This window comes from Macaca thibetana, chromosome 7 (assembly GCF_024542745.1).
Source record: "Macaca thibetana thibetana isolate TM-01 chromosome 7, ASM2454274v1, whole genome shotgun sequence".
NCBI lineage: Eukaryota > Metazoa > Chordata > Mammalia > Primates > Cercopithecidae > Macaca > Macaca thibetana.
The window spans coordinates 13,933,031-13,953,841 of NC_065584.1; the positions used below are offsets into that span (position 1 = coordinate 13,933,031).

General features: G+C 37.9%; 2 protein-coding genes across 17 annotated transcripts in view; one reads left to right on the forward strand and one right to left on the reverse strand.

Moving 5' to 3' along the window:
• Positions 1-20,811, forward strand: part of LGMN (legumain) — a 1,022,235-nt gene that overhangs the window by 53,453 nt on the left and 947,971 nt on the right. The window lies entirely within an intron of this gene.
• UNC79 (unc-79 homolog, NALCN channel complex subunit) overlaps positions 1-20,811 on the reverse strand; it is a 277,488-nt gene that overhangs the window by 39,923 nt on the left and 216,754 nt on the right. For all 16 annotated transcript variants that reach the window (XM_050798992.1, XM_050798985.1, XM_050798983.1 and 13 more), the window contains 5 exons: positions 15,060-15,172; positions 14,889-14,974; positions 13,570-13,743; positions 9,728-9,796; positions 5,796-5,906 (listed from right to left, as the gene is read on the reverse strand). In XM_050798992.1, the coding sequence (XP_050654949.1) occupies positions 5,796-5,906; positions 9,728-9,796; positions 13,570-13,743; positions 14,889-14,974; positions 15,060-15,172 (553 nt within the window). The remainder of the gene's footprint in view (positions 1-5,795; positions 5,907-9,727; positions 9,797-13,569; positions 13,744-14,888; positions 14,975-15,059; positions 15,173-20,811) is intronic.

A 20,811-nucleotide genomic window follows, 5' to 3' on the forward strand; every position in this document is an offset into this window, starting at 1 on the left:
TGGTCTCAGGCTCCTGGGCTCAAGCAATCTTCCCACCTTGGCCTTTCAAAGTGATAAGATTATAGGCATGAACCACCACACCCAGCCATTGCACATTCTTATTAGATTTATTTTTTGTCACCACAATAAATGACATTTTAAAAGTATGTTTTATAATCATCTGTAGTTGAATATCAAAATTTGGTGATTTCTGGGTATTCATTTGTATCCAACATCCTTGCTGAGCTCTCTTGTAGGTTCTAAAAAGGTGTCTATAGATTCCCTTTGATTCATTTGTAATCATATCACCTATGAAAAATGAGAGTTGTATTTTTCCTTTCTAATCCTTATACCTTTGATTTCTTCTTCCTGTGCTGCAGAAGTGAATGGGACCTCCAGTACCATGATAAATAGAAACAGTGATGACAGGCTTTCTTGTCTTATTTACGATTTTTAAAGGGATGACTCTTAGCATTTCACCATTACATACAGTGCTGGCTAGATGCTTCTGGTAGACTCACTATATGAAGTTAAGAAGTTTCCCTTCTATTCACAGTTTGATGAGAGTTTACGATAAATGACTACTGAATTATAAAATATGATTTTCTTGCACCTGCTGAATAATGATAAAAGTTTTTCTTCTTCAATCTGATAACATAGTGATATTAATAGATGTTCTAATATTTAAACATTTTTATATATCAAGATATTTCCAACTGTGTCATGAGGCCCTATTTCTAATGCATTGATTTGCTATTATTCATTCAGAAGTTTTGCATCTATGAAGGATATTGACCTATAATTTTCCTTTCCCCTATTGTCCTTCTCTGGTTGATATCAAAATTCTATTTGCCTCATAAAATGTATTGAGAAGTGTTCCCTTTTTTTCTATTCTATTGTTTGTATAAAGAAGAGATCAATCAGTTCTTAAATGTTTAGTAGAAGTTGTCCTCTAAAGCTGGAATAGTTTTTGAGGGTAGGGTTTTAACTATTGATGCCATTTTCCAGGCATCTAAGTCTAGTCAGTTATTTCTTTTTCTTTTTTTCTGGATGTTCTATATGATATATTTCTAGAAAATTGTACCTACTGTCAAAGACTTCAAATTTACTGGCATAAGGTTGTTCATTTTAAAATCTCTAATGTCTGTAGTTATGCTGATATTCATCATCATTGCTGATATTCTTTATCAGTGTCTTTTATCTGGCTTTCTTGATCAGTCTTGCCAAGGGTTTGTCTATTTTATTAGTCTAGTCAAAGAGCCACCTTTCTGTTGAATTGGTCTTCCACTGTATCTATGTTTTCCTTCCTTCCTTCCCTCCTTCTCTCCCTCCTTCGTTCCTTCCTTTCTCCTTCCTTCCTTCCCTCCTTCTCTCCTTCCTTCGTTCCTTCCTTTTTTCCTTTCCTTCTCTCCCTCCTTCCTTCCTTCTTTCTTTTTTTCAAAGAAGAAGAGAGGGTCTTGCTCTGTCACCTAGCCTAGAGTGCAGTTGGTGCAATCATAGCTCATGGCAGCCTCAAACTCCTGGGTTTAAGCAGTCCTTCTACCTCAGCCTGCAGAGCAGCTAGGACTACAGGTGCATGCCATCACACTGGCTAATTGTTTTATTTTTCTGTAGAGACAGGGTCTTGTTATGTTGCCCAGGCTGGTATATCTGTTTTTTATTTCATTAATTTCTGCTCTTATCTTTACTGTTTCCTTTATTTAATTAATTAATTGCCTACTATCTGTTCCATGTTTTAAAATCTTCCACATTTTTAAATATGTTCTAAAATTGGTTGATTCAGGATTCTTTATATGACCATTTCATCCACTTTGCTCACTGTATTGTTTGAATCTACTATATGTTTTATCTGCTTGATCTATCCATAACTGAAACAGAAAATCTCCCTGTATAACCTTGAATTTATCAATTTATCTTTGTAAGCCTATTATATTTTGTTTTATATATTTAGAGGCTATATTATCAGCTCTAGGTAATTTTTGAATTGCCACATTATCTGGGTAAATTGCTCCTCTTATCAATATATCGTGACTTTCTTTATAATAATGCTTTTCAACTTAAAGTCAGTTGACTGACTTCAGCTTTCTTTTCATTAGTATTAGTGTGGTGTATCTTTTTTCAAGCTTTTTCTTTTAAATTTTCTCAGTGTCTTTAGACATGTTTTAGACGTAGCTCAATTTTTAAAAGTCAATCTGACAATCCCTAGTGAGTCTAGTAAACTTATGTTTATTGTGATTCTGTCATCTTACGTGTGCTTGTTACAGCTTGTTCTATGCTTCTCTTTTTGTCTTGATTGAACTTTTATTCTTGTTTTATTTTCTGTTTGGAACTTATAAATTATATTTCTGGCCTTTGGAGCTTACATTTACAATGTCTACATGTATTCTTAAGAGTTTAAAGTTATTATCTCTGCCCTTCTTGTAGATAATATATAGAATGCTTTAACTCCAATCTCCAACCACACACACACAACCCCCCATCAGAGTACTATTTTCTAGTATTTTATTGTTATTTTGTTTTTATGCCCATCTGATTAACATTATTATTATTACTGCTTTGTATTATCAATGATCACTTAGATTTTCACACTGTACCAATTTCTTGGAGCATCATTCCTTCACACATTTCACTCCTTCCTTCTTGGTTCACTTTCCTTCTTACATCTTTTAGTAGTTGTTTCAGTAAGAATCTATTAGAAACTTTCTTATTTTCTTGATAGAATATCTATTTATCCTTCACTTTTGAAGGATAGCTTAGCTGGTAGAGAATTCCAGGTAGATAGTTCTTTTTTCTTATCATTTTAAAGACATTTTTTTTTTCAATTATCTTCTGGCTTTCATTGTGCTGTTGAGAAGTGTATTGTCTGTCTTCAGAGTGTCTTTTCCCTTGGTTGTTCTGAAAATGTTTTGTCTTGCTGTTTTGACAAGTTATACCTACTCATGTACACTATGACATGAGCAGGTAAAACTTTAGCTTATTTATAATACTTTCAGGGCTCATTGTGTTTCCTGAATAAGAAAATTAAATATTTTCATCAATTCTAGAATTGATAAAAAGCAGATTTTCCTTATCTGAAATATTTATTAGATATATATTAGAATTTCTCTTTATATTCATCTCTTTATCTCTCTCTTCTGAATTCTAGGTAATTTCTTCCAATCTATTTTCCATTTCACCAATTCTCTCTTTGCCTATGTCTAATTTGTTATTTAACCTATCCATTAAGTTTTTTATGTCAGTGATTGTTTTTAATTTCTAGACTTTCTACTCTGTTTAAATCTGTCTGGTTCATTTTTAAAAATTTTTGAAATGACTAAATCTATTATATTATTTTATTTATTTTTCATATGCTTATCATTTAAAGTATAGTCATTTATATATTTATATTTTTATTATAATATTTTATAATATTTATATATACATTCTTCATATGCATATCATTTAAAGTATAATCACTTATATATTATCATTTTTAATGATATGTTTATCATTTATATCTTTATCACATAGTTTTAATATTGAAAGTTCTCATGGGAAATGATCTTGCTACTTGTTGACTATCCTAATCTATCACAAGGTGGGTTATATCTTCATTTGTTTTGTAATTTTAGATTATGAGCTCATGTTCATTAGGATTTTAACTATAGGAATCCTGCTGGGCATAGGCTGGAGACATATTAATCCAGAGAAGGTTGAGGCTTGTTTTGATCTTGCTTCTGCCAGATATTCCAAGGTTATTACTTGCTCAGCACTAATGTTATTTGACTCTTCAACTTGGGAGTTCCAAGAACATGCAGGTATTATAAATTCAGACTCTAAACCTGATCCAAGATAGGCCCATGTTTACTAATTCGCAAGGGAGACTATAAATCTTTCTCCCAGTTTCCAAACTGAGACAGACACCATTCTTTGTCACCTCTATATAAGAATGTATTCTTTCCAAACTACCCTTTTACCAAGTGACTAGCCTTTCAAGGGTTCTGACCTTTTGCTAGGGATAACTCAGATCCAACTCCCTGCCTGGATAATCCCAAGACTTCATCTCCTTTCCTTGTATGGGCTTTAAAACTCTAGCCACTAAGTTGCCAAGACAAGCAACACTCCCACCACAGGGCTATTTATATGCTTACCACTCTGATCCTCAATCCCGCTTCATTTTTGCTCCTTTCATTCTTATAAAATTAGCTCTACATTAAAAATCACCTTTATTACATTTCATCCGGTGTTCCTAGTAGTTTAAGTGGTATGGTTTTCAGGGTATCTAGACTACCAGATTGCTAGAAAGAGAAGTTTCCAAAGTTCTTACCTTTCTGTGCCTTTTCTTTTGATTATATAAGGGAGACAGCTGAATTAGCTACTGCTATTTTTAAACGATTTCTTATAGTTTCTCATTATCGGTGAGGAAGGTAGGAACACCATCAACTGAAGCTTTCTACAAGTAGTCATCATCTTGTATTAGAATGAGAAAGGGTAGATGATAATGGGAAGTAAGAGGCCACTAAAGTTATGAGGGATTATGAAGAGATATTGTATGTAATGAATATCTTGAATTGAAAACCAATAATATCTTGAATTCAAATGCTAGAAAGGCCCCTGTAATCAATATCTATACTGTACAACATAGAAAGTATAAACTCATTATGATTTGTCCCCCCAAAAAGGTATAATTTAAACAAATTAAACATAAACACAATGAAGAAATCTAATGGTTTCTAGAAATAGAAAATCTTTTTGGTGCTGTTTCTTATAGATCTACTTTTTTAAGTGAAAAAGAAGGAAGAAGTTATCTTTCAAGAAGATTCTAAAAGAAGAAAAAAATGCTGACCATCTTAGTAGTTAGAAAACATATTGCTCCAGGCAGGGTAATAAATAGTTTCTAATCAGAAAAACCAAATAAAAGATTACCATGGAACACTTAACATGACAGAATGGACCCAAGTTGGTAAGAAAGAGGACAAGAATGCTTTAAATAGAATGAAAGCCTTAGTATAAAATTAGATTTTTATGAGGAAAATAAAGGGCTTATAGAAATGGACAACATGAATAAGAGACATTCTGAATGTTCAAGAGAGAACAACAGAAACAGAGACCCATTGAAAACAAGCTTGGAAAATTTGGAAATTGAAAGGGTAACATTTGCACATTGTTCTTAAGGACAGAAATGCTCCCAATTTGCCCTGCCTACTGCTTTTCCATTAGGACAGCATCTACCAGCTCCAACAAGGCTGCTACTGCCACTGGGCCAGCAGTACTTTTCCACTTTCTCGGTAGTGGGCCAGGGTTGCTACAGATAATGCAATAGAGAAACCATTATTAAGACAAGATGACAAAAGATGAGATTCCAATCTCAGAGGCCAAGAACCCAGACCTGAAAAGACAGACACATGATGAGAATTAAGGAGCCCTTCAAAGGCTTTTACAAATGACAAGCTGATATTCTTCTACTTTGGGTATAAAAATGATACGTAGAGATGTCTTGCCCCCCAGTCATGGGATGGTGAACTTGAAAAGGACCTTAAGAGGTCCTGTCAACCATCAGCTCTTTTCATTAAAAATACCACTTCTGTTCTAACCACATGACCCTCAGTTCTCCAAATCTGCATATGTGCATATTTTAGACATTTTGTGTGTGTGTGTGTGTGTGTGTGTGTGTTTAAAGTGTTTCCTTACCATGGTATTTATTAGATCTCAGTAGTATTACTCATTTTTAACTATATGGAAGCAATTGACCTAAAAGGGACTTGACACTGATTCAAAAGAATATATTTTTTCCAGTTTTCAGTTTCACAGGAACACGCATATGGAAGCTTGCTTACCTTAGTGAAAGCTCGGTAACATAAGCCACACAGCTCCACCAGGTAGGCCAGAGTGAAGACGGCATTCTGAATTACAAAGCTGAGCAGTTTTGAAAATGGTTCCAACAAACTCTGCAATGAGATTGGGGCCAAATAAAGTCAATTGCTGATTATTTCATTTTAAAAAGTATTAAAATCTTATGATACTTTAACTAATGGAATCACTGTTTTTTAAATTGAAAAATCTATTGCCAGATGGCTCCTGTAGCAACCCCGTTGGTCTAATAAAAACAGAACTGCACCTTCAGTCGAGGGCTCAAAGAGCAGGATCAAATCATTTCACTGCTCAAAAAGACATTCATTTTTCCATGTGGTATCATTTACAAACCTTCCTAACTTCAACCCTGTCTTCATGTCCACCCTAAGCAATCAAGAGTGTGGGGTTGGCAGTTGGATCTTCCACTCTATTTTCAGCACATTTAAGTGTTTATGAGTTCATCATATTCAGATCCGGAAGCCTGTCTTCTGGGTTAAGTAGCGCAAAGCACCCTTGCGTGTAAGTACCAAAGTACTATAGCTTATATAAAATTCATCACAACCCAGCCTTCTGCCAATGTTTATCAGGAAGGCATAGTCTGTTTCGGTTTCTCCCCCTGAATCTTACCCATAAAGGATCAGTTTTAGTTCCATATACTTTCTTAAGTTATTTAGAAACATTTGTTGAGTACCTACTGAGTGTCAGACTGAGTTAGATGGATGATTTCATATAGTTTATCTTATTCAAATTTTTCATAACTATCCTGGGAGACAGTGTGTTACAATATAGGTAACGACACAAGCACTAAATTCTGACACAAGGGTTTTCACACTCTAGCTCACTGTGACCTTGAATAAGTGATTTAATCTCTCTGGAACTTGGTTTTCTCCTCTGTAAAAGGGGAATAATAATGGCTTCCACCTCATTAGGGTGCAAGTTATGAGAATTAAAAGAGATAATATATGTAAAGCACTTGACACCAGTAAGCTCTCCATCATTGTTAGCTATGGTCTTCATTATTAACCTTCTGAAGCTTTAGTATCCATTCCTATTCTGCAGCTTAGGCAGTTAAGTAGACAAGTAATTTGCCTAAGGCCATGAAGGTATCAGGTGGAATTCAAAGCCAAGTTCCGGGGCAATTTTCCACAGGTAGAATTGCTCTGCAGAGAAGATAGGATTTTAACTGGATTTCAAAACACTTGCATGCCATGATTTCCACTACTTCTCAATCTCTATAGTGCTCGCTGTCTGGTTTTCAAAAGTAATATATGTTCAATGTCAAACTCAAGATATGTAGGAAAGGACACATGAGGAAGTAAAAGTCATCCATAATCCCACCACCTCATGATTACATTTTGAACATAGTGGAAATATTACACATGTAAAATCTTGTATTTTTTTTTATTATACTTTAAGTTCTAGGGTACATGTGCACAACGTGCAGGTTTGTTACATATGTATACATGTGTCATGTTGGTGTGCTGCACCCATTAACTCGTCGTTTACATTAGGTATATCTCCTAATGCTATCCCTCCCCCCTCCCCCCTCCCCACAATAGGACCTGGTGTGTGGTGCTCCCCTTCCTGTGTCCAAGTGATCTCATTGTTCAATTCCCACCTATGATTGAGAACATGTGGTATTTGGTTTTCTGTTCTTGCGATAGTTTGCTGAGAATGATGGTTTCCAGCTGCATCTATGTCCCTACAAAGGACACGAACTCATCCTTTTTTATGGCTGCATAGTATTCCATGGTGGATATGTGCCACATTTTCTTAATCCAGTCTGTCACTGATGGCCTTTTGGGTTGATTCCAAGTCTTTGCTATTGTGAATAGTGCCACAATAAACATATGTGTGCATGTGTCTTTATAGCAGCATGACTTATCATCCTTTGGGTATATCCCCAGTAATGGGATGGCTTGTATTTTGTTTTTTATTAACTTAATATAACATCAGAAATTCCCAGTGCCATTTAATTCTTCATAATCGCCAATTCTATAAATAACACCCCAATAAAAATATTTTACATGAAATTAGCATTTGCATTTTCTTCCTTGAATAGATTCCCAGAAAAAAATGACTAAATCAAAGGATATAAGCATATTTGAGGTTCTTTTTTCTTATTGATACGAAAATGAATGCACTCTGTGTTAGTTGACCCTAAAGATAGGAATTCTGTTTTTTACTTATTTGTATTCCCCACAGAAATCCATGTGGTGCTTTCCATATAGAAAATCTTAAAGAAACTCACAGAAATAGTACTAATGATTCATTATTCTTTGCTCCATATAAATGCTGTTGCCTTGAGGTTGGGTGCAGTGGCTCATGCCTGTAATCCCAGCACTTTGGGAGGCCGAGGTGAGTGGATCACTTGAGGTCAGGAGTTCAAGACCAACCTGGCCAACATGATGAAACCCCATCTCTACTAAAAATACAAAAATTAGCCAGGCGTAGTGGCACATGCCTGTAGTCCCAGCTACTTGGAAGGCTGAGGCAGGGAGAATTGCTTGAACCTGGGAGCCAGAGGCTGCAGTGAGCCAAGTTGGCATCACTGCACTCCAGCATGGGCGACAGAGTGAGACTCCGTCTCAAAAAATATATATATATAGATGTGTGTGTATGTGTGTACATATATATATATGTACATTACTGTCTTGAAACTGATGATAGATGAATGGAATGGGAATGTCTCATGTTGCACATAATGTATCCTTATTGGTCAAAAAGAGAAGCCTGAATTCAAGCCTATAAGAAAACTTGCTCTTATATCAAACTTGCTCTTATATCAAGTTGCACAGTGATGGGGCAATACAGACCCAAAGGACCTATATTCAAGTCTCAAATCTTCTACTAACCAGCTATGTGACCCTGGCCAAGACATTTCATCTCTCTGAACCTGTTTCCTCATCTGTAAATGAGCAGATTGAACCCAATGATCTCTTTGTAACTTTCTAGCATAAATCATGAGTCTATGAAAGCACAGTCAACTTAAATAGTTGCAGAATACGTACATTGTTGGTATACTAAATAGTAATTACAAGCTATAGCAATACAAACTGTGGTACCACGGCATCGAATGCAGCCAGAAAATATAGCTTGGAATAAAAAGGTGAATGAGACACGGTGCAGAACTTCTTGAAGCTTGTGGTCTCATTGGGACCACTTCAGGGCAATGTCCGTGCTACTATAGAGAGCTCTATCAAATACTGTGGGAGCTGGTACAGGAGAAAGTTGCTACAGATAATATGAACATGTATTTTCATTAAATGGGACCTTGAAGAATGAGAAGGAGTTCATCACACCAACAAGGGCATAAAGCATTTCAGGCAAAGGAAATGGCCTAAGCAAAGGCAAGGAAATACGAAATTAAATAAGATTATATATCTGAAGCATTAAGCACAATGTCTGCCATAGGATAACAAACAGTGGTTGTTGTTTCGATGATGATGATGATAACGCTGATTCTGAAAGTGCACAGGAGGAATGGATGAAAGAGATATGGAGCCAAAGATTAAATTGGAAAGGTGGGCTGGAGAGTTATGAAATAACATCTTAGATACCACATTAAGGAATCTGGACATCATCCTGAAATAAATGAGAAGTTATCAGAGATTTTAAAGCAAGGAACCAACACAATAAGACCCTGTTTAGAAGGATCGCCTAGTTAGTAGTATGGGGGATGGATTGGTGGCCATGGCACAGGGCTAGTAGGACCAATTACAAACCATGACATTGTGATGTATTGGATAGAGCTCTTTATACAAGGCACTGACCTAGCGTGAAGAGAGAGAAGGAGGCTGAAAGGGAAGCATTTGGTGTGCAATAACTGTGTCTTCAGTATTGCTACAAGCTTATCTCACAAGGTTAAAAAATAACTGACTAACCAATTGGTTATGTTTTTCTGAAACATACATACCCTTGTAGCATTGGTAGAAGGGATCTTCAAGAGGCAAATCATAATTCTCAAACTGGAATCTAAAGAACACTGTGAATAAATATGAAAAAAGTAAAAATTAGTTTCCACCTTAATATACCTTTTGCTTCAAATATGTCCTGAAAACTTTTATTTTAGCAGAAGGAAAAATCTGAAATATGACTGCCTCTCTACAGTTTCCCATGTCATAATATCCTTTTTGAAAGAAAAAGCATTCTCAGGTTAAAACAATTTTAATTAAACAATTATACAATGCTAAATAATTAAATAACTAAACACAGCTCCTAAACTATTTTTCAAAGATATAGCCCTAAAAATTAATGAGATAGACAGGTGAATAGGGAGATGGGTGGAAGGATGGACGGATGAATGGATGGACAGATGGATGAACGGATGGATGGACAATGAACAGAAATTTGTTGGGTAGATATTAAATGTATCTAACTCTAAAGAGATACACCAATATGTGAAAGGCCATTTTAGGGGGGAGAAAAACCTACTTAGATCTATTTTAAAAAACCATGAATCCACATAAGAACCAGTTTCATCTGCCCTTTCTCTGCTCTGAAGAAACAAGACAAAAACCTGAGAAAATGCAGTAAAACTTCTACAAGAGAAAATCATACCTTAACTATCCATTCGAGTTCTATATTGACAAGATTCCACATCAAAATGTACTTTTTAAATTGAGTTTACTAGGATGGGGGGAAACGTTACAGCAAGAATAAACAATGATATAGTAAACAGATCACAATAGCAGGCTGTAGTTAAATTTCTGCAGCTGTGTACATACATTAACTTCTTCAAGACAGTACAAAATAAGCCAGGAGTTTTCCAAGTGGAATCCTGGAACCAGCAGCTAGAAATGTGCCAGAATGCAAATCCTCAAGCCCCACTCCTACTGAATCAGAAACTCCCAAATCGGGCCCAGTAAGTTGTGTTTTAGCAAGTCCTTCAGGGACACTGATGCACACTGATGTTTGAGATCTGCTTCTATAAACTGATGAAAACAAACTATAGAAGGTTTCAGTGGTTTATTATTTTCCCCAGAGATTAAAAACAAAGGTAGAAGATGATCAGGGGCAGTGCCCAGATCTGCCCTAGCCAGGGAAATTCTTACACAGATTCTGAAAGTATTTCACAAGTGCCTTCGAAGGGAACCACTGGTTCTATTTAATCTGCTCGACACTCATCGGAGTTGGTGTGACATTTACATTACTTTAAACCAGAGGCTGAAAACTGGCTGCTCATCAGGCCCCATAGTGATTTAAAAACCAGAAAATGTCATCTTGGGAATAAAAGGGAAGACAGACAACCTGAGGCCTGCGCTCCCACAGAACAACAATTGGCAGGCGTGAGTAGCTGCTGACCTCGTAGAAGGACTGGCACATTCCAGTTCCTAAGGGCCTCAATTCTCCTTATTATCTTTTCTCCCTTATTAACCCTGTAGGCAGGGTTCCTATGGGCAGGCTGATTGTCACAAATTAGGCATGCCACTTGTTTACAGCTGGCAACACTTGCCACTCTTCTGTGCTCAAGTTAAATCTTCTGACAGTCACATCGGCACACAGGCATTTAATTTGCCATACCTCAGCTGGGAGTGGTGGCTCATGCCTGTAATCCCAGCCCTTTGGGAGGCTGAGGAGGGCGGATCATGAGGTCAGGAGATGGAGACCATCCTGGCTAACATGGTGAAACCCCATCTCTACTGAAAATACAAAAAAAGTAGCTGGGCGTGGTGGCAGGCACCTGTAGTCCCAGCTACTTGGGAGGCTGAGGCAGGAGAACGGCATGAACCTGGGAGGCAGAGCTTGCAGTGAGCCGAGATTGCACCACTGCAATCCGGTCTGGGCGACAGAGCGAGACTCCGTCTCAAAAAAAAAAAAAAAAAAATTGCCATACCTCATCCCATCCCTTCTCTGAGCATGTGCGGCTCTTTAGCAGTGAAGCCCTGATTGGTTCTCGGGTCCTAGGAGGCTCCATGTGCTTAAAATTTGTGCACTCAGTTTTCTGTGTGTTGATGTACAGTAGCTATACACATACACAGTTTCAAAGTACTAACCCTTCTTGCTTGGATTTATTCGGCTACTCCAGATCTGTGGGCAAACAAGGATCATAGAATATAAGAGGTGGTAAAGATCCTTCCTTTGTACTCCTGCTTCTCACAGTAACTCCAAACTCAGAGCAGCACACGCTGAGGTAAGGGTCCCTGCATTATCCCTTGCAGACCTATTAGTAGTATCTGCCTATCTGGAAAAATGTATTATCACAGGTGGCTGATCTTTGTCAAGTATCTTATGTATACATAATACTCATTTCAGAAGTGGAGCTACTAATATGTAACCTGATCCTTTTGTTTTTCTGTCTACGGGAAATGCACTTTATTTTTATTTTATTTTATATTTTTGAGACAAGATCTCACTCTGTTGCCCAGGCTGGAGTGCCGTGGCACAAACATGGCTCATTACAACCTCGACTTCCCGGGCTCAAGCAATCTTCCCGCCTCAGCCTCCCAAGTAGCTGGGACAACAGGTACATGCCATCACACCTGGCTAATTTTTAAAATATTTTCTATTTGTTTATTTATTTTTGAGACAGAGTCTCTCTCTGTCGTCCAGGCTAGAGTGCAGTGGTGCAATCATGGCTCACTGTAACCTCAACCTCCTGGGCTCAAACAATGAGCCCATTTCAGCCTCCCAAGTAGCTGGGACTACAGGTGCACGCCACCGTGCCCAGCTAATTTTTTTTAAGAGACAGAGTCGCACTATATTGCCTAGCCTATGTTTTCTTTTAAATCTTTCATAGAGACGAGGTCTTGCCATGCTCCCCAGACTGGTCTCAAACTCCTGGGTTCAAGCAATCCTCCTACCTCTGCCTCTCAAAGTGTTGGGATTACAGGCATGAGCCACTATGCCCTGCCTGATTCATTTTGTTGCCAGTTAAATGCTTCTGTAATCTGCATAGAGAAAGCACAAAAAACCTCATGGAGCAGGTCAGGTTCAAAGCCAGCAACGCCACTGCCAGTCATCACCCTGCCCCCTACTCTAGAGACATGAATGTCTTCAACTCCCCCCTGCTGTAGAAGGGCAAGAAGAGTCTGTTAGTGAAATGAGCACTGCACTGTAAGTCAGAAAACTCAGTTCTAATCCCCACATTGCCACCACTGTATTGTTTCCAGAAGCTACACCGCCTCTCTGAATTTGCAGAATTCATTTAGAAAACAGGGGCATTGGAAAGGATGATCTTTATAGATTTCTTCCAGCTTTAACAGTATTGGCTTCTTATTTGCATTTACTGAGCTCAAGTTGTCAATGATCCTTGGGCCACCAGATTTCCAGGCAGGTAATTGTGTGTATATTCTTGGGAGATGGTATGGTGTAGGGTGTAACAGTCAAGCAGAAATATCATCATTCACAAACACAGCAATCACTTCCCTTTAGATCATTCTCTAAAATGGAAACTTTACATTATAAGTCTGGGCTGCTTTTGGACAAAACTATTTATTTACTTATTTAATATCTACCAGAGAAAAACTGCCAGATAAACACAATCTACTCATGTCTTCCTGGCTGTTTTTTTTTTTTTTCCAAATCAACTGGAAACATGCATATTCATAATCAGTGAGCAAAATGCTCGCTCCACATTCCTGTCATTCTCTAAGAGAACACAGAACAACCCAAATAAGCCTCCTCACTCCGAGGCTGACGGAGTTTCCTCATTGTCCTTTGCCATACATTAAATCACCCAAGACTCTGCTGCTTGTAAACAAATGGTCTGAAAATGGTAAGAAATTAATTGACAATGAAATCTTCGGCTCAGCTTACCTTCAGAGGTAAAACGCAAGGCAGCTTGGCAAAAAATGTCTGAAACTGGTTGCTGATTGTGGTCCACAGGCTACTAGGAGAATCCATAGGCAAAGCTTCCATGAAGGTTGCAATGTTTTCCAAACAGCGTATCATAGCACCCCCTGCTGGTAAATTCTTTTTGTTATTTAGACCCTAAAAACACAAAAGCATAGGCAATCAACTGCTGAAAGAGCACGGGAATGCATAGCACTGTTTGGTGAAGGTCAGTTTAAAAGTCACATCCTCAGGCTATAAACGTGTTCAGTGCCTACTACATAGGCCAATCCCTGTGATAGACTGGAGGGATACCGAGAAAAATCGTTCAGACAAACTTAAGGGGGAAAATTGGTGAGAGGTGAAATGTGAGCAAGAAATAGGAAACAGCTTCCAAGGGTCTACAACTGGTGTGGTTCGGTGCTAAGAAAGCAATGAATGATGCTCACTGGAAATAATCCCCAGCACAAAGACTGAGCGTAGAATTACAGGAGCTGCAGCTTTTTTTCTAGCAGTGAGCATCTCCCACAAGCAAACCCCGAGAGCTGACCTGCAGCGGCGATGAGACTCAAACCCAAGTCTCTTGATGCAACACCCATAGCTCCACCCACCACTCTGCCCTTGGAAAACCGGGTTGTTCTGTGGAGGCAAGGTCATGACTTAGGCTGAGGGTATGGAGAAGTTTTCAATGAAGAGTAAATCCACGCAAAGCAGCAATGTCCAACTGACACTTTTCTATGCGATTCTACTTCTTAATTAACTTTTTAAAATTTAAATTATGTTAATTTTTAAAATTTAAATTATTTAAATTTTAGCATTTTCTATTATTTTTCTTTTGAGTTGGGGGTCTCGCTCTGTTGCCCAACTTGGAGCATCGTGTAGCCATCACAGCTCACTGCAGCCCCCAACTCCTGAGTTCAAGTGATCCTTCCCCCTCCATCTCCTGAGTAGCTGGGACTGCAGGCATGTGCCACCATGCCAGTTAATTTTTTTTATTTTTATTTTGTAGAGATGAGGGTCTTGCTATGTTGCACAGGCTGGTCTTGAACTCCTGGCCTCGAGCAATCCTCCTGCCTCAGCCTCCCAAAGTGTTGGGATTATAGGCATGAGCCACTGCACTCAGCCCTTAGCTTTAAATTTAATATAAATTTTTAATTTAAAAATTTTAGATTTCATTTTTATATTAAATAACATTGAAATCCTTCCTCAGCAGTACCCTACGGTGTGACTCAAAGAAACACCCACAGTTGTGCTGGGGCTTAGAGTTTCGGCTGGGGCTTAGGGTATTACTAAAGGAAACCCACCTCTAGGAGTTGACTGAGAGCTGCGATAGAGCTCAGCTCGTTGAAGTCCATCAGAGACGAGGCTAAGGTCCGTAAAAAAGTCCCATCTGGAAAGTCAACAATCAGATTTAGTGTTTGGATGTCTGGGATGAGGCAAATTTGTGGTGTCTGGATTCTCAGTGGATGAATTACCTTTGATGGTGCTTTGGAACAGCTGCGGGAAGATGCCGTTGGGGGCCAACTGATGGAAGATGCAGCGCAGGAATTGCTTGGCCACCCCCGCCGCATTGCCAGGAACCATCATGCTGGAGTTGAACAGGGGAGAAAAGACACGAAGTCATGGGCCAGTGAGCATGTGTTCAGGTATTTACTTAGAGTTCAATCATTTGCACACCATGCCTCTTATGGGATAGCTCACTGTCACGTTCATCAGTGAAATGAAATATTCTACTCAAACCTAATCCCTGTTAACAAGAAGTTTTTAGAAAGAGAGAACCATGAAATGCCAGCATAGTCTCAGACGTATTCCAGGTCCCACAATGGACTCAGGAAGGTTATGAGGTCCTGAGAGAAGAGGTCACATACAAAGGTCACATGCTCACAGAATGACAGTCAAGACTAGAGCTCTGGATGAGGATTACCAGGAAAATCCTCCCAGGAAAGTGTCACTGGCTAAGAGAGAGTTGCTCTGAGGAAAAAAAATTCATATATATATATATATATATGCGCAGTGAGGGAGATGTTCATTCTCATTAGGAGATCTGGGAAGTTTTCTTTGGGCATCCATAAAAAGGCTGGACTTTGACAGGTGCAGTTTGCCCTTCACCCTTCATGTGCACCTCTGTACATCAAAAGTAGGGCCAAATTTATGAGGCCCTGCCCCTTAGACCAAGGTACCAGAAGGGATGCTTCTTGAAGTAGTTAGGGGATAAGTTATCAGAAGGAAGAAAGAAAAAATCAAAGAACATAAATAGATAAAGAGTAAGAAGTACTGCTTACCTAATTATGCCAATTATTACCTCATTATGCCACATCTACCCTGAAATCCTGGTTCAAAGTTTTAGGTCAAAAATATTCTTCAGGAAAAAATAATACCGAACTTAAAATAACTTCAGAAAATAGAGAAGGAGAGAACCCTTCCCAATTTGTTTGATGCAGCCAGCATAGCCCTAAAACTAAAATCAATAAAGCCACTATCAAAATAAATTTTAAAAAAGAAGGAAACAGAAAAGAAATGGGAAGAGGACAGACACACCCATAGTCATCATGGCCATTGAATTCAGCTATAGATTAAAAGACCAAGTAGGGTCATGACCAAGTAGGGTTTATCCCAAGAGTGTAACAATAGTTTAATACTCAAAAATCAGTCAGTACAATTCAATATACTAAGAAATAAAGGACAAAAATCTTTTATCTCAATAGATGCAGAAAATACATCTCACAAAAGTCAACACACATCGTGACAAAAACTCAGACTGGGCCAGGCGCAGTGGCTATCGCCTGTAATCCCAGCACTTTGGGAGGCCAAAGCAGGAAGACTGCATGAGCCTAAGAGTTGAAGACCAGCCTGGGAAACAGGGCAAAACCCCCCCATTTCTACAAAAAAATACAAAAAACTAGCTGGGTGTGGTGGCACACACCTGTAGTCCCACCTATTCAGGAGGCTTAGGTGGGAGGATCACTTGAGCCAGGGAGGTTGAGACTGCCAAGATGGTGCCACAGAACTCCAACCTGGGTGATAGAGCAAGACCCTATCTCAACAACAGCAACAGCAACGACAACAACAACAACAAAAACCCTCAAACTGGAAAAACCTCAATTTGCTAAAGGGCATTTATAAAAAACCTATAGCTACTGTGATTAATAGTAAATATTGAATACTTTCCCTGTAAGAGAGGAAACAGGACAAGGGTGCCCACTCTCCCATCTCTATGATTGCATCGGCAGTCCTAGCCATTGCAATAAGGCAACGGAAAGAAACAAAAGGCATAAAGATCAGAAAGGAAGTAGTAAAACTCTTGCTATTTATAGATGATTTTTCTACGCAAAATCAAATCCTAAGAAATCTACAAAGCGACTACTAGAACTAATAAGTGAGTTTAGCTAGAATACAATGTGAATATGTAAATATCAATTGTTTAGATATCAGCAGCAAAAAGTTGAAATTTTTAAAAATTCCATTTACATTAGTATAAAAAACATAAAATTCTTGAAAGTAAATTAACAAAAATGGCAAGACCTCTACACTGAAAACTAAAAAACGCTGCTGAGAGAAATTAAAGATCTCATGAAACTGAGATACATACCATGTTCATGAATTGGAAGATTCAATATTTTCATGCTGTCAGTTATCCCCAAATTGATTTGTTCTTTCAATACAACCCCAGGAGGCTTTTTTGATAAAAATGACAAGCTTATTCCAAAATCTTTATGAAAATGTAAAGAATTTAGAGATCCAAACCAATCTTGAAAAAGATAACTAAATTTGGAGGACTCATGGTACCTGACTTTAAGATATACTACTTACTATGAAGCTACTATAATCAAGACAGTGTGGTGCAAGCTTAAGAATTAATATATAGATCAGTGGAACAGAATACAGAGCCCAGAAATAGACCCACTCTTCTATGGTTTCTCAGCTTAACAGGCACCACAGTGATCCAATAAGAAAAGAGAATATCTTTTTTAACTGTGTTGAAAAACTGATTATCCACACGGATAAAAATGAACTCCTACCGCTGCCTCATATCATACCATACATAAAAATAAATTTGAGAAGCTTTTTTCTTTTCTTTTCTTTTCTTTTCTTTTTTTGAGACGGAGTCTCACTCTGTCACCCAGCCTAGAGTACAGTGGCACAATCTTCGCTCACTGCAACCTCCGCCTCCCGGGTTTGAGTCATTCTCCGCCTCAGCCTCCTGAGTTGCTGGGACTACAGGCGCCTGCCACCACACCCAGCTAATTATTTATATATTTAGTAGAGATGGGGTTTCAACGTGTTAGCCAGGATGGTCTCGATCTCCTGACCTCGTGATCCGCCCATCTTGGCCTACCAAAGTGCTGCGATTTCAGGCGTGAGCTACCGCGCCTGGCCTTGAGATGGGTTTTATAAATGCCAAATATACATATGAAAACCATAAAGCTTTTAGAAAAAAACATTAGAGAATATCTGCATGACTTGGAAGTAGACAAAGGTTTCTTAGACAAATAACAAGAAGCAATAATTGTAATGTTTTGTTTTAATGTATTAGAAATCATCCAAATTAAAAACTTATCAGCAAAAGATACCACTAAGAAAAGAACAGGCATGCCCCAGACTGGGTGAAAATATTCTCAAAACGTACTTAACAAAGGACTAGTATTCAGGATATATAAAGTCTTACAACTCAGCAATAAAAAGACAACAACCCAATTAAAATATTCAAAAGATTTGACCAGACACATCTCAAAAGAATATACACAATGGGTCAATGAGCACTTGACAAAACGTCATAGAGAAATGCAAGTTAAAACTATAATGAAATACCCATTACACATCTACCAGAATGACTAAAATTAAAAAGACCAACAATGCCAAAGTTGGGCAAGAATATGAAACAACCAGAATACATTGATGATGGTAATATAAAATGGCATAACCACTTCAAGAGAAGTTCCAGTAGTTTCTGATAAAATTAAACATATACGTATCCTGTAATCCAACAATATCATCCCTAGGTATTTTACCCAGGAGAAATAAAAACACTTGTTTTAAAATGGGCTTTTATAAGAATGTTCACAATAGCTCTATATTTTATAGCCCCAAACTGAAACAACCTAGAAGTACTGCAATAAGAAAATTAAAAAGCAAATTATGGGATACAATTCAGCCTTGAAAAAGAAACTCCTGATAAAAAAGCAGCAATATGGATAAATCTCAAAAACATCATGCTGAGTAAAAGAAGTTGGACACAAAAGAGCACATACAGTGGGATTCCATTGACATTAAGTCTAGAATGGGCAAAATCAACCCAAGTAGAAAAATATCACAACAGTGTTTGCCCCTATAGGGGTAGAGATTAGCTGGAAACGTGCATAAGATAACTTTCTGGCAATAATAGTAATCCCATTAACAGGGCTTTGGGTTACACAGTCATATGCATTTGACAAAACTCAAGGAATAAACACTTAAGATTTGTGTACTTCCTTGTATGTAAATTTTACAAAAGAAACAACCATGGTCAATGTACAATATGATGAGTATAGTTAACAACAATGTATTGTATACTTGAAATTTGCTGAGAGAGTAGATTTCAAATGTTCTCACCAAAAAATAAAAAGATAACTACGTGAGGTGATGAATATGTTAATTAGCTTGATTGTGGTAATCATTTCACAATGTACACATCTATCAAAAGATCACATTTATATCTTAAATATATATAATTTTTATTTCTCAATTATACCTCAATAAAGCTGGAGGAAAAAAGAAACAACCATATACAAAAATTGAACTTGAGTTAATGCTAACTTTGCTGAAGTATGTAGGGGAAACTACATTCTAATACCTGAAATTTACTCTGAAATACATCCACAAAAAGTGAATTGATGGATAGATAGATGGTTGGATGCATGATAGGTATACGAGTGTTCACTGTATAATTGTTTCAACTTTGCAGTACGTTTACAATCTTTCATTAAATAAGTTAAGAAGAAAGTTTTTAAATAAGTCATTCATCGAATAGAGCATTAGAAAGAAAAGCAAACATCCCTAAAGCCATAAGTTATAGAAATGCAATGTCAACAATAATATCATCTTATGTTTGTAGGACTTGCTACACTTATGCTCTCATATACACTCTATCATTTGGGTCCACAGAAAATACCCCTGAGGCACAAGAAGGCATATATTAGTATCTCTCTTTTACAGATGAGGAAACTAAGGCAGAGAGATCAATGTGACCAAAGTCACACACAGCATCCATTCCTGCCCTCTTCTGGTTCTTTCTCCCTACTGCAGTCAAAGTAGCCTTTCTACATGCTACACACACACATGTGCGAACACACACACACACACATGCATGCATGCACACACACACCTTGTTGCTTACAAATTCTTCACTGGCTTCCCACTGCTGCTACAAGGAAGTCCAAAATATTTAATGTGGTTTATAAGTCATGTACAATCTGGTAAGTCAAACTCAGCAAGCGTTTGCATCTCAGTGCTGTGGTTATACTGGCTTTTTCATAGTTCCTCCTACACACCGTTTTTTACCATGCTCTTTCCATAACTATGTGCATAATTAGGTTAAACTCATTTTTTCAGATCTTGGTTTAAACATCGCCTCTTGAGGGAGCCCTGCCCTCTTTCTCCCCTTCTCTACCACTACCAAGACCAGACTGGGACCACCTGTTACACCCACTCACACCATCAGCTCTCATCCAGGTTTGCTCATCTCAGCAAATGCCACACCCGCTCACCCAGTTGTTTAGACCAAAACCTGAGAGTCATTCTTGCCTCCTCTCTTTCTCTCACACCCAACATCCAATCCATCAGCAAATTCTGTTGGTTCTACTTTCCAAATATTTCCTAAATATATCCTTAATGTGACTGCCTCTCACCACTTTAGACCAAACCACTAACCTCTCATCTGCACCACTAACATGGTCTCCAAAGTGGTTCCCTGCTTCCATTTTTAGCCCCCCACCATAACCTATTTTCAACAGAGAAGCCAGAGGTATCCTTACAATTTTTTTCCTTAAAAAGATTTATTTTATTGTGTAAGAACACTTAGCATGAGAATTATCCTCTTAAAAAATGTTTGTGTACAATACATTACTGTTGACTGTAGATGCAATGCTGTACAGCAGCAGATCTTCAGAGCTCATTCATCTGGCTTGACTAAAACTTCATGCCCCTTGATTAGTAACTAGGCAGTGATCCTTCAAAGCAGGTGATATGGTT